Raw genomic sequence first — 11,523 nt, 5'->3', positions numbered from 1 at the left:
TGTAATGTAGGAAATATAAATTAAAGATGCAAGAGGAAAACAACTTGAATTTAAATTCAAATCCTCAAAATCAAAAGGGAATTAATGAGAGGGAACCAAATGGAAACCCATTGCTGCAAAAAAGTGAAGACATGGGAAAATCAAATACAAAATTAAATAAAGAAATAGGATTACTAGTTCTCAATTCCTATCCGTAAGTGATCTGGTAAAATGAGAAGGATGAAAGATACTGCTCAGCCTGCCATTTGATTACTTGCACTGCACACCTGCTTCAGCAGCTCGACGAGGCTTGCTTTTACGCCTGCTTCCATTCTGCCTAAGTCCATCAACCTTTGTCTGATCATCAGTGCTTGATCGGTTTCCATTACTTTTTTCCTCCTCAACTGACCCTAATTTCTCTTTCACCAGTGAATTTCGCTTCCTCTTCTTTCCATGTTCTGTTGCAGTGGGACTTTTCATCTCCTTGTTAGCGGCTCCATTCTTAATATTATCAGTTTCACCTTCCTCTATTTTTTCAACATCTTCTTCATCTAAGTCATCCTTCAGTGGTTTTTGTGGTCTTCCCCTTCTCTTCTGTGTGGAAACTTTATCATCTTCACCGCTTCCAGGATCCTCATGACTGGTCACAGTTAACTTTTTACTCTTTCCTCTACCTCTACCCATGATCTTAAAACCCCTAGTAAAGATGTGACCGTGCAAATAAGTATCTCTGCCATTAAAACGCACACAATGAACCTTGTAGCTTTCAATTTAACCAGACATGTATGAACAAAAGGAATGAGATGGTTGGGCATCAAAGCCTGGCAAATATCCAAATGTAAGAAGAAACTAACAAGATCACAAGATCGCCAAACATATAAATTATTGACTAGATTTCCACCCTTAACATGGAAAAGCAACGACAGACATCAACAATGCCACTAACTTAAACAATCACATAGGAGACATGTTCGTCTACAATATCCACCAGGTAAGAACATACTAATCTGAAGGATTTTACACTTGGTCAGTTTTTAAATTCATTGAGATCACCTTATTGGACTTCAAGGTGAAGAAGAAGAAAACTCATTTTACGAAAAAGAAACTTATAAAGATGACAATATCAAAAAAAGAAACTTCCATTTAAAGTGTTACAAAAGTGAAAAATCAGGTCCGAAATAATATCCTCTGTATGCACTATGGCCAAAAGTTAAAAATCGTATGTAAAATTGCTAGCTGAATAGTGCTGATATGGCAATTAAAAAGACTAGAGCTTTTCTAACTCAGTTGCTCTCGCATTTTCTTTATAGTCTCAAATCTGACGGTCCATTAAATTCATGCTTTGATTTTCCAGTCATAAGCCAAAAAAGAACATTAATGCTGCCTACGGTAGGGAAAAGAATTGAACTTTAGACTAATAGCCGAAAGGTTCACACGAACCTTGCCAAAACCTATAATCCAGTACATGCAAAAAGAATATTAGGTTAAACGAAAAGGAAAAACATGAAATCGATATATGGAAGCTAACGAATCGAGGAAACATAAGCAAGATAAACTTCTAGCTATACGGTATCTTTGAGAGATCTAAAATAAAAAACGAAAGAAATAGGCCTGTAACTGAAAGAAATGATAATTCCGAATCAATAATACTGCTTTCAAATTTCAAAAACCACAAATTGAAAAAGTTAAAGCAACGCACGACAAATGGAATGAAAATTCTAATACGAATTCAAAATCAAAAGAAAGATAGCGATACTGACAAGGAATGAGAGCGATTTGATAGGCATCACTAGCACGACACTCAATAAAAAGAATTGGCCGAAGTTCCCAGGGCTCTGAATCAAGCAATACTCAGAAGTAGATTTGTACAGTAAAACCTGAAAGCATGGAAAATTTAAAAGGCAAAACTATGATCTGACTCAGAAATGCCCGATACGAAGATAATGAAACACTGAGAATCAATGGATTACAGATTAGAAAACGAGTATGAACAGCGGGGGTTCAAAGAACAACTGGCCAAATGAAACAGAGGCGAAGTAGGGATAGAGAGAGAAGCAAGGGGAAACGAAAATAGATATTTGTGGATTGGCTCTTCTAGTCTTCGGCATGTGACTCTGTTAAGTGTACTCATACGCAAATGCCTGCGACCGCGTGTGAACGGTGAACCGAGGCGCGGTAGAATTACAAGAGCAGGGTTAAGTTGGTAATTTGGCAGGTTAGTCTCTGAGCCAAATCCTCACACCCCGGCTGGATCTAGCAAAGCTGAATGTCAACTCCAAAATCAAGAATGCAAGGCACCTGTCTCCCATTAGTGAGACCTATAAAGCTACAAATCGTTGAAAAAGAGGGACATTCTCGTGTTCAATGGCTTCGCGAGCCATCCCTTACACTAATCTTCAGATTAGAGCGCAATTATGTATGTGTGGGCGTTTCCTCAATGGCCACTGGTCCTGGACAGCTCGCAGATGTGTTCACACTTTTCAGCAATGCTTTTGTTGACAAAAAAAATAATAATAAAATTCTCCTCTGGGAGTGACCGTTGTTGTACCTGCTTTCATTATTATTCCAGGACATTTTCAATTGCTTCATTCATCTGATATTATAAAAGATAAGATTTATTTTTATTTTTATTTTTATTTTTAAATCATGATACAATTATAATAAATATATTCATGTTAATAAAAAAATATAAAATTAAAAATAATTTAATTATTATAAAGTACCATATATTTTGAATTAAAAATTATTTTTAAAATGTGTGCTACAGATAAAACTAAAAGGAGTATTTTATATACTCTGCTTTCTAAATTTCACAAAGTCACCTACCCAATATGAGTTGAAAATTCAATTCAAATAAATATAGAATCGTGTAATTATAATTTCGAGGATTCTTTTTTTAGGAAAAGGGAAGAGTTTGGGCTGTAGAATTCCCAAGACCAGTCACATAGACATGGTGTATTTAAATAAATATGGATATAGCATTTTACTTAAAACAAAAAAAAAAGCAAAAAACAGAAGATAGATGTTACAAGACATAACTGCGTGCGACATTGCGAGGTATCACATACTATGGTTCATCTGTATCTCAATCTCTCACTAAATGCATACTCTCTCCATCCTTATATATGAGACATTTTTAATCAAATCATATAAATCAATAGAAGTTAATTATCTAATTAAAAGCATAACAATATTTTAATTTTGTTCTTAATTATTGTAAAAAAATATTTTTTTTCAAAGTAAATTCATAAGAGTACTTATCTTTTTTTATTCCAATTTAATAAGGGATAATGATCCATTTATTTAAAAATATGTTAGTAACCTCTTATGTTTGGGGACGAAAAAGGTTTTAGAAGACCTCTTATATATAAAGACGAAGGGAGTACTCTTCATTCTTTTTATAGATGTGACAAATCAAGGTGCTTAATGATATTGGAGTGGAACATTTTGTGGCAAAGAATGTGTTGGGACTAAGGATATGTATTTGATTGATTGGAATTCACAATGTTTATCCCCAACAAAAATTCTGGCCTTACAACTGAAACTAGAAAGCTATAGTCAATGATAAAATCTCTGGGATTTGTAGGGCTTTAAAAAGGGGGAAAAGAAGCTAGTAGTAATTTGTGAGTCTTAAGTTGGCTTCGTCCTAAAATAGTTGTCACTGCTTGTATCCGCTTAACTAAATTCACCTATAACATGTGATGTTAATCAATCCTATCCCCTCGTTTTTCATGAAGGAGAATGTCTGATTGATGTAGCCCAAGGTACGTAAAACCAGACCGGTCATTGAACCGGTCATGGCACTGAGTTACGGGTTAGTGGTTCAATTAGGGTTGAACCGAAGGTTGAACCGGTGGCAAATCGGTTATGATTAAAATATATAATTTAAATAAAAAAACATTAATTATAAAAACATTCAACCAAATCCAACCACTCAAAAGTCTAATAGTAATAAAATACAACACTTTAAATATCTATCATTACAATTACAACTCTTCAATCTCAAAAGTCTAGAGAAGAGATGGAGATAGAGTTGGAGAAGAGACGGAGAGTCAGAGATTAAGCTGGAGAAGAGATGGAGATAGCAGAGACGAGCTGGAGCCTGGAGAAGAGACGCTGATTAGGTTAGGGCGAGAGAAGAGAGACACAGATGAAAGGCCAAACTAAATGCTGTTTAAAAATCTGGATTGGACTTAGCGTGCTCTACCTCTAATTTCTCATTTTTTAACTTTAGTTTCACTTTTTTTTATCTTATTTCTGAACTCAACACTCTAAAAAATCAAAAATAAAAAAATCCAAAAAAAATAACCCGGTTGACCCAGTCAACCCACCGGGTTATACTGGGTTGAACCCGGGTTGACCGAGTTACACCGGTTCATTCCCTCACCGGTTTAGGAGTAAACCCAGACCGGATAAGGGACCGGGTCACCGATTTTTGGGTTGACCCGACCAGTCTGGTCCGAGTTTCAATACCATGATGTAGCCTCATCTTTTAATGATTGATCCTTCTTTAACAAAGTAAGATGGTATTAAGGGTTGCCCTTGGAGCGGTGGAGGACATATTGGCCTCAAGACTTTTTGAGCCTTTCTTTCTTGTACAGTAATAATCATTAACATTAGCCCTATTTTGGTTTGCTAATGTCTTTATTAGTCTCTGGTACAATGAAGCCTTTATGGTGACAACATGCTTGTGCATGTGTTTTTTTTGCCACCAACTGTATGCATGTTGAAAATCAAAACCTTTGATATTATGGATGTTGTGAGCTTTGAACTTTGAATTGTTAATTCAACACCACTAACTTAGTACATGTATCAAGTTGTGGTCAAATTTGTAAGTTAGAGAATCTAGTCCTTTAAAATTCCTAGGTTTTACTGAATTGAATGCATTAGACTTATCTAGACCTATCATGATTACTTAATAGATACTGGACAGCAGAAGTGGACCCTTTTTTGGCATCTTTTACCTCAAAAAACCTCTTTTTGATATAGCAGTTGTCTTAATTAATGTTAATGGGCGAGAACAACCTTCATGTCTCTAGAATCTTGTGGAAAATGGAAAGTTCAGTGTGAAATCTTCCTATACTGAATCACAATACTTGACCTAGAATGGTACTGATGTAAAATGAAAGCATGTTTGGAAACAATTAGTGGCACAATGGGTAAAATCTTTCACGTGATTGCTCCTTAAGGATAAGCTTCTAACATTCTGAGAGATACCAAAGATACGCATGGCTTCTAACCAATACTGCTCTCTACACTTTGCATTTGTGGAATCTATGGATCGTGTTTTTAAGGATTGCACTTTAGCCTTCTTGTTCGAAAGAAAGTCTTGCCAGCTAACTAGCCTAACATGTGTATAGATTTTTATAGGAAAAGCATTGACACTTTGTTCATTCAACTCAAGCACAACACTCATGCAAACACCTCCTAGACGACTGGAGCAAGTATATAACGAGCATAAGATAAAAGAGAGACCTCATCTCAAAAGACTGGCCTGTTAGCGAGAAAGCTTTTCACATTTATAAACCACATACCACTTGTGAGGTTCCTTGATATAGGATTCATGACAATGCCACCTTGTCGAGAGCTAACGTTCCTGACAGCTCCACTCCACAGTACTTCACTTAGCCTCTTACCAATCAGAAGATTTTATGGGTAGTCCTTTCTGTGACACCAACCTCTCAATAAAAGCACCAATGTAATGAACACAAATCCAAAAGGAAAGCACATCCCAAAAGACTAACATGTTAAGTAGAAGAGCCCCTCATACTTATAAACCCCACACCACTTGTGAGGTTCTTCGTAAATGGTATGGGATTTATAAGTGTGAGTGACTTTACTCTCCAACATGCTAGTCTTTTAAGATGAGCTTTTCATTTAAACTTATGCTTATTACAAACTATCCTTTATTGGAAACTTTGGGAAGTTAGAAATCTTTGATCCCAGTTGGTTGCTAAAAAGAAATAAAATGGAAGTGGTTGAAAAAATCGAAATAAAAACGAACTGAATTAACCTTTCTCCTTATAATAAGTATGATAAAGCTCATTAATATACACTACAAATGCAAAAATCATTACACTTTCAAAAAATCACATGAATCATGATTCCTAATTCCATGAATTAAATTATCGCTTTCTCTTATGAATGTGGTCACCTATTCCTTTTGACCATCTTGTTTTTATCTTTATTTCTTTAATTAATTTCATTCCATTATTTTTTAATAATCAAATGAGACCTTTTTGTTTTTACTGAAAATCTTTTATCCGTAATGGCGTTCTCCATCAAGTTTGTGTTATTGTTGATCATACTATTAAAGCTTCTTGTATTTTTAATTCTATGATGTAATTTGTTTTGTACTGGCTTTTACAATTTGCTGGGACTGTCTTTGTTCCTCTTACTTGAGCAATAGACTACCCATTGCACTCAAAAATTAGTGGGTGCATCATGCAACACCATTGACAACGACGTTTCCACCATTCCAGGCTGGCTGTAAATTCAAAACACTTTAATATATGGGAGCAGGTGTGCATGTGGTGTAGTGAACTAGTAATAGAAACAAACCTGCTCAATTAATTTAAGGAAAATACTAAGCACTTTTTCCTAATCCTGTACTGTGGAGTTTGATTATTGCGTTGCATTATTTATAATTTATAAATAGTTAATTTTTTTTGCCACAATAATTTATAAATAGTTAATTTAGATATGTACCACTTACTATTTTTGTGAATGGCATAAAATTTGATATAAATTACATAACAGCTTTTTTTTTTTGGGCCCAGGGAACAACAACTTATATTTATGAACAAATAGAATTGTTATTTTACACGTTGAATATGGATGTTGATTAGTAAATTTTTATTCTTCTTTTATTTATTTGATTGAGCAGGATTTGAGCATTGTCATGTCAATAGGATAACTCTCTCAAAGACATTTTTTAAGTGAATCAACAATGTTCAAGTTGAGCTTGAGGAGGAAGAGAAAGAAGGGAAAGGGAGGAAGAATAAGAGAGGAAGTTGAACATGCAAGGTTTCTACGCACCATAGTTCCTTTTTTAAACGGGAGCAGTTGAATCTTTTCTTTAAAAACATAATTACAATCAAAGCTGGCCCGCAAAACACTATCAGATTCTATTGAAACTTGCATGCACCATGGTTCCCTTTTTAAACGGGAGGAATATAGTCTTTTCACTAAAAACATAATCATAATCAATACCTTTTGGCTTGCAAAATAAATAAATAATAATGCTGTGTCTGCTAAAGATTTAGGTCCTATGTACAATATACTCGTATAGATTTGGTCTAGCTAGTTTAAATGTTAAATTAGGTGGGTGAATATATAATTTGGAACAAATATTTTTTTCTCAACAACAGCGCACAATTTTTTCTTAGTGTCTACCTAGCAAAACCGTGCAAAAGATGGGAACCGTTATTTATGTTTATAAATCATAAATAACAAGGGGATAATGACAAATAAACCTATCAAAATTGGCAACTGACAATGGAATACCAAGCAATAGGAAAATTATTTTAAAGTCCCTAAAAATTTATGTGACGTATTTTCTTTTGTTATAAAATTATATTTCCAACCCTCAGTAAAATAATAAAAAACTAGTTGTTAAAGCTTAAATTGAAGTAACGAGGGTAAGGTTGTTAATATATGAAGTTTTGTTGTTTGTTTAATTATGTAGTGACAAGCTGACTTCTTTCCTTACCTCTACTTTAATGATTAACAATTCCAATTTACTACATCCAAACCATAATATAAATTGTTTTCTAAATTTTTTGTGTGATTCAAAATATATGACATTAGGCAGGTGGTATATATATTTTCTAATTACACCCTTACTTTATTGAGTTATCAATGATGATATTTTGAATGAGTCAAATGTTACATTTATTATACTTGATATATAAGTGAAAATTTTTAAAAAATTAACATTTTAACCAACATTTTTTGAAAAATATAAATTAATTAACAATGATTTATATTATGGCTTGAATGGAGTAAATATTAAAAAAATAGCTGTTTATAACTTCAGTATAGTTATATAATATTAACTATATTTTTTATATTAACAACTTTATTTTTGTTATTAAAAATTTTAGATTAATTTTAGTAACTACACTTTCTATTATTTTGTAGAAGATTGAAAACATTATTTTGGAAGAATATTTATGTTAAATAAATTCTTAAAAGTTTTAGAATAATTATCACATGGTTTACTTCTATTATTTATCTATTTCAATATGAAATTTATTTATCACGTTGTTTTTTTCTTTTTGCCAACATTTATCAATTTGTAACAAACGTGAATGGAAGCGGTGAGTGACAAGTGGAGGCATCCTCCATCTTGCATCGTTGCTTTGGTCTACGCGGGAACAGTAACACATACACTCATATGTACTTATATTAATTATCATTATTTTGTATAGGGAGAATAACACTAAAGAATCACTGGGGAAAATTAATACCAGTTAAAAATCAATTTATTTAAAAATTGCATCGCACTCTCTTAGTTTTTAACTAATATTAATTTTTTAAGCCAAAAACCAAATTTCCCCTCAAGTTAAAAAAAAAAAAAAAGAAGCCCCTACTATCGCCTGCAGCCAATATTGGAGTTTTAGTGCTAGCGACATTTTAATTCAAGGAATAATTGGTTTAGGTGGTCAAGGGATAGTTTAATCTCATGATTGCCACCTAAGCAACTAAACCATTTAATTATATATGGCAAAAAAAGTAGTAAACTAAATTTATAACTACTTCTATGATATAACATAATGGTCTGTTGTTAGTTCTTGCACAACACTTGTTATTTTACTAATGTCATTTGTTAATTTAATATTGACAGTTATAAATTAAAAATTTTGAAACTTTATATATTTTACCTGTTAAAAGTTCGAATATATTGCTGTTAATTATGAATAAATTATTGTCAAAATCTAAATATATACTTATTAATGAAGGACTAACACATACAGTTAATCACATCTTATCAGGTTTTCTAACTTGTTAAAATTTAAATAGATTGTTGTTAATTTTAAATGAATTGTTGTAAAAACTTAAATGTATATTTGTTGACGAAAAACTAACATCTTATCTATTTTTTTAATTTGTCAAAGCTCGAATGGATTATTGTTAATTTAAAATAAGTCATTGTCAAAATTTAAATAAATGCTTATTGATAAAAAAAACTATCATGTACTATTATTCTCATCCCATATGCTTTTCTACCTTGTTAAATCCTAAATGAATTGTTGTTAAATGAAAAACTAGCACATACAACTGAGCTTATCTTATATGCTTTTCTAGCTTGGATTGTTGTTGATTTAAAATGGCTTGTTGTTTATATATATTTTTTATTATACCTATACTTTTAATCATCAACATCAAGCATACACTCGAGTTTTGAAAGCAACTCATTCTAAATTAACAATAATACATTTAGACTTTAACAAGCTATAAAGGTAGATAGGACAAGCATAATTATATGTGTTAGTTTTTTATCAATAAGTATTAATTTGAATTTCAATCACATCTCATTTTAAGTTAATAACAGTCCATCTAGGCGTTAACATGCTAAAAAATAGATAGGATAAGCATAATTGTATGTGTTGGTCTTTTATTAATAAGTATTCATTCAGATTTTGATAATAATTCATTCTAGATTAATAATAGTTTATTCAAACTTTAATAAGTTAGAAAAATGGATAGGATAGGTTTAATTGTGTAAGTGTTAGTTTTTCATCAACAATAAATATTTAGGTTTTCATAATAATTTATTCAGAATTAACAACAATCTATTTTGATTTTAATAAGTTAGAAAAATTAATATGATGAGCTTAATTGTATGCATTAGTCCTTCATGAACAAGTATTCATTTGAATTTTGATAATAATCTATTCGTGATTAACAATAATACATTCAGACTTTTAATGAGTAAAATACACAAAGTTTTCAAGCTCTCAATTTGTAATTATTCACGTCATATTAGCACGTAATATTTGTAAAATAACAAATTTTATTTAAGAATTAATAACACACAATTATATTATGACATGAAAGTGGTTAAAAGTTTGATTTACTACTTATATTTTTTTTGCCATATATAATTAAAGAGCTTGATACTTTTTTTTTAGGTGGCCAAACCAATTATTCATTGAACCAGCATTAGAGTTTCGATGACCAATTGTTGGTGACCTCGTTAGTGACAAGGGCTTTGGCAACCTTGTCACCGGCATGAGATTTGGCATAACATTGGGCAAATGGGCCAGCTCACATAGGCTGACGTTTCTGCTGGTTTGGTTGGACTAGCCCGCCAGATGAAATGAATTAAAGAACTCAATCCAACCTATTTTTTGGCGAGATGGCCCACAAAAATTCATCCAAATTTTTTCTTTAATAATTTAAAATTTATAAAATATAAATATATACATTTAGTCCATATAATTAGTAACTAACAAACTTATAAATAAATAAAATAAACATAAAATTTCATCAAGCAAATTTTAGTTCACACTCCATGGTAAATTGACAATTAACTAACATCCAGTATAGCCACAACAATTTTAATTGTTCAATAGCACACTACTTGAGTTCAAAGTTTACTCAGACTTTAAATTGACAACAATTCAGCTTTTAAATAAAAACAATGCTTAAAATACTATCATGATGTCCTTGCTTTTCTTTTCTTCAACACGTAAGAGGTAACGCTTACAAAGGCATCTTTACCTTCCCCTTATTAAACTCATATCTGCAATTTAACCAATCTTATTAGTTGCCAAACTCAAAACCATGAACCACACACACAAGTATATTAACAATTTAACTAATGCTATTAGTTATCAAACTCAAAACTATGAACCATATACAAACATATTAAGCAACAATAAAGCTAATAATAATTTCATAATACAACTGTGTAGAAAACCAGAAAGTTCATTATCTCCCCCCACTACAATGCAAACTTGTTTATATATGTGTGTGTGCGCGTGCACGCGCGCGCCCGCTTGAGAAAAGATGAGTTCCACCACCCACTACTCTAAATTCAAAAAGAGAAAAGGGTTGGCGGGCTAGCCCATGAGTTGTGTCTAAATAGGTGTTGGAAAAGTTGAATTTTTCAAATTAAATATAAAAAAAAAGATTGACTCATTTTGTTAGATTTTTATTATTAATCATTTTCTCATATAAGTGTGTTATCTTTTCCATTAAGAAAGAAAATTTGAATATAAACCATATTATTTTTCTCAATTAATTCATATTTGTGATTTCAATTAATAGATCTTATGAAATTAACAAATAATATATACTCAAAATATTTCTATAAAAACTAATAAATCATGGATTTACAAATTATAATAAAAATTTTATTTGTAAATTATAAGAAAGACTTACATTATCTTTCAAATGCAAAGAACACATTTGGAAGTTATAAATTGTAGATTTGAGAAATATTATTATTATTGTTATAAATTTATAAAAAGATATATCATGATTAATTTTTTTAAAAAATATGCTAGCCTGTGGGTCAGTCCATTTTGGCTATCT

The 11,523-nt window shown here is 31.6% G+C and overlaps 1 protein-coding gene across 3 annotated transcripts; it reads right to left on the bottom strand.

Annotated features, from left to right (window-relative positions):
• LOC129312600 (uncharacterized) lies at positions 1–2,246 on the bottom strand. Of its 3 annotated transcripts, none has more exons than XM_054955266.1 (2): positions 1,740–2,246; positions 1–676 (listed from the first exon to the last, which is right to left on the bottom strand). In XM_054955266.1, exon 2 carries the CDS (start codon positions 661–663, stop codon positions 250–252), a length of 414 nt encoding a protein of 137 aa, XP_054811241.1. In that variant the 5' UTR covers positions 664–676; positions 1,740–2,246; the 3' UTR covers positions 1–249. The 3 variants fall into 3 exon arrangements, with proteins under 3 accessions (XP_054811241.1, XP_054811240.1, XP_054811239.1); XM_054955265.1 differs by having other exon boundaries at positions 1–800; positions 1,740–2,242; XM_054955264.1 differs by having other exon boundaries at positions 1–709; positions 1,740–2,236.
• Positions 2,247–11,523: the final 9,277 nt, after the last annotated feature.

The sequence above is a fragment of the Prosopis cineraria genome, unplaced genomic scaffold (assembly GCF_029017545.1).
Source record: "Prosopis cineraria cultivar Desert tree isolate PC_DT_omini unplaced genomic scaffold, ASM2901754v1 PC6, whole genome shotgun sequence".
Lineage (NCBI taxonomy): Eukaryota > Viridiplantae > Streptophyta > Magnoliopsida > Fabales > Fabaceae > Prosopis > Prosopis cineraria.
The sequence above is the reverse complement of the archived record's forward strand: the minus strand, read 5'-3'. Positions and strand labels throughout refer to the sequence as shown.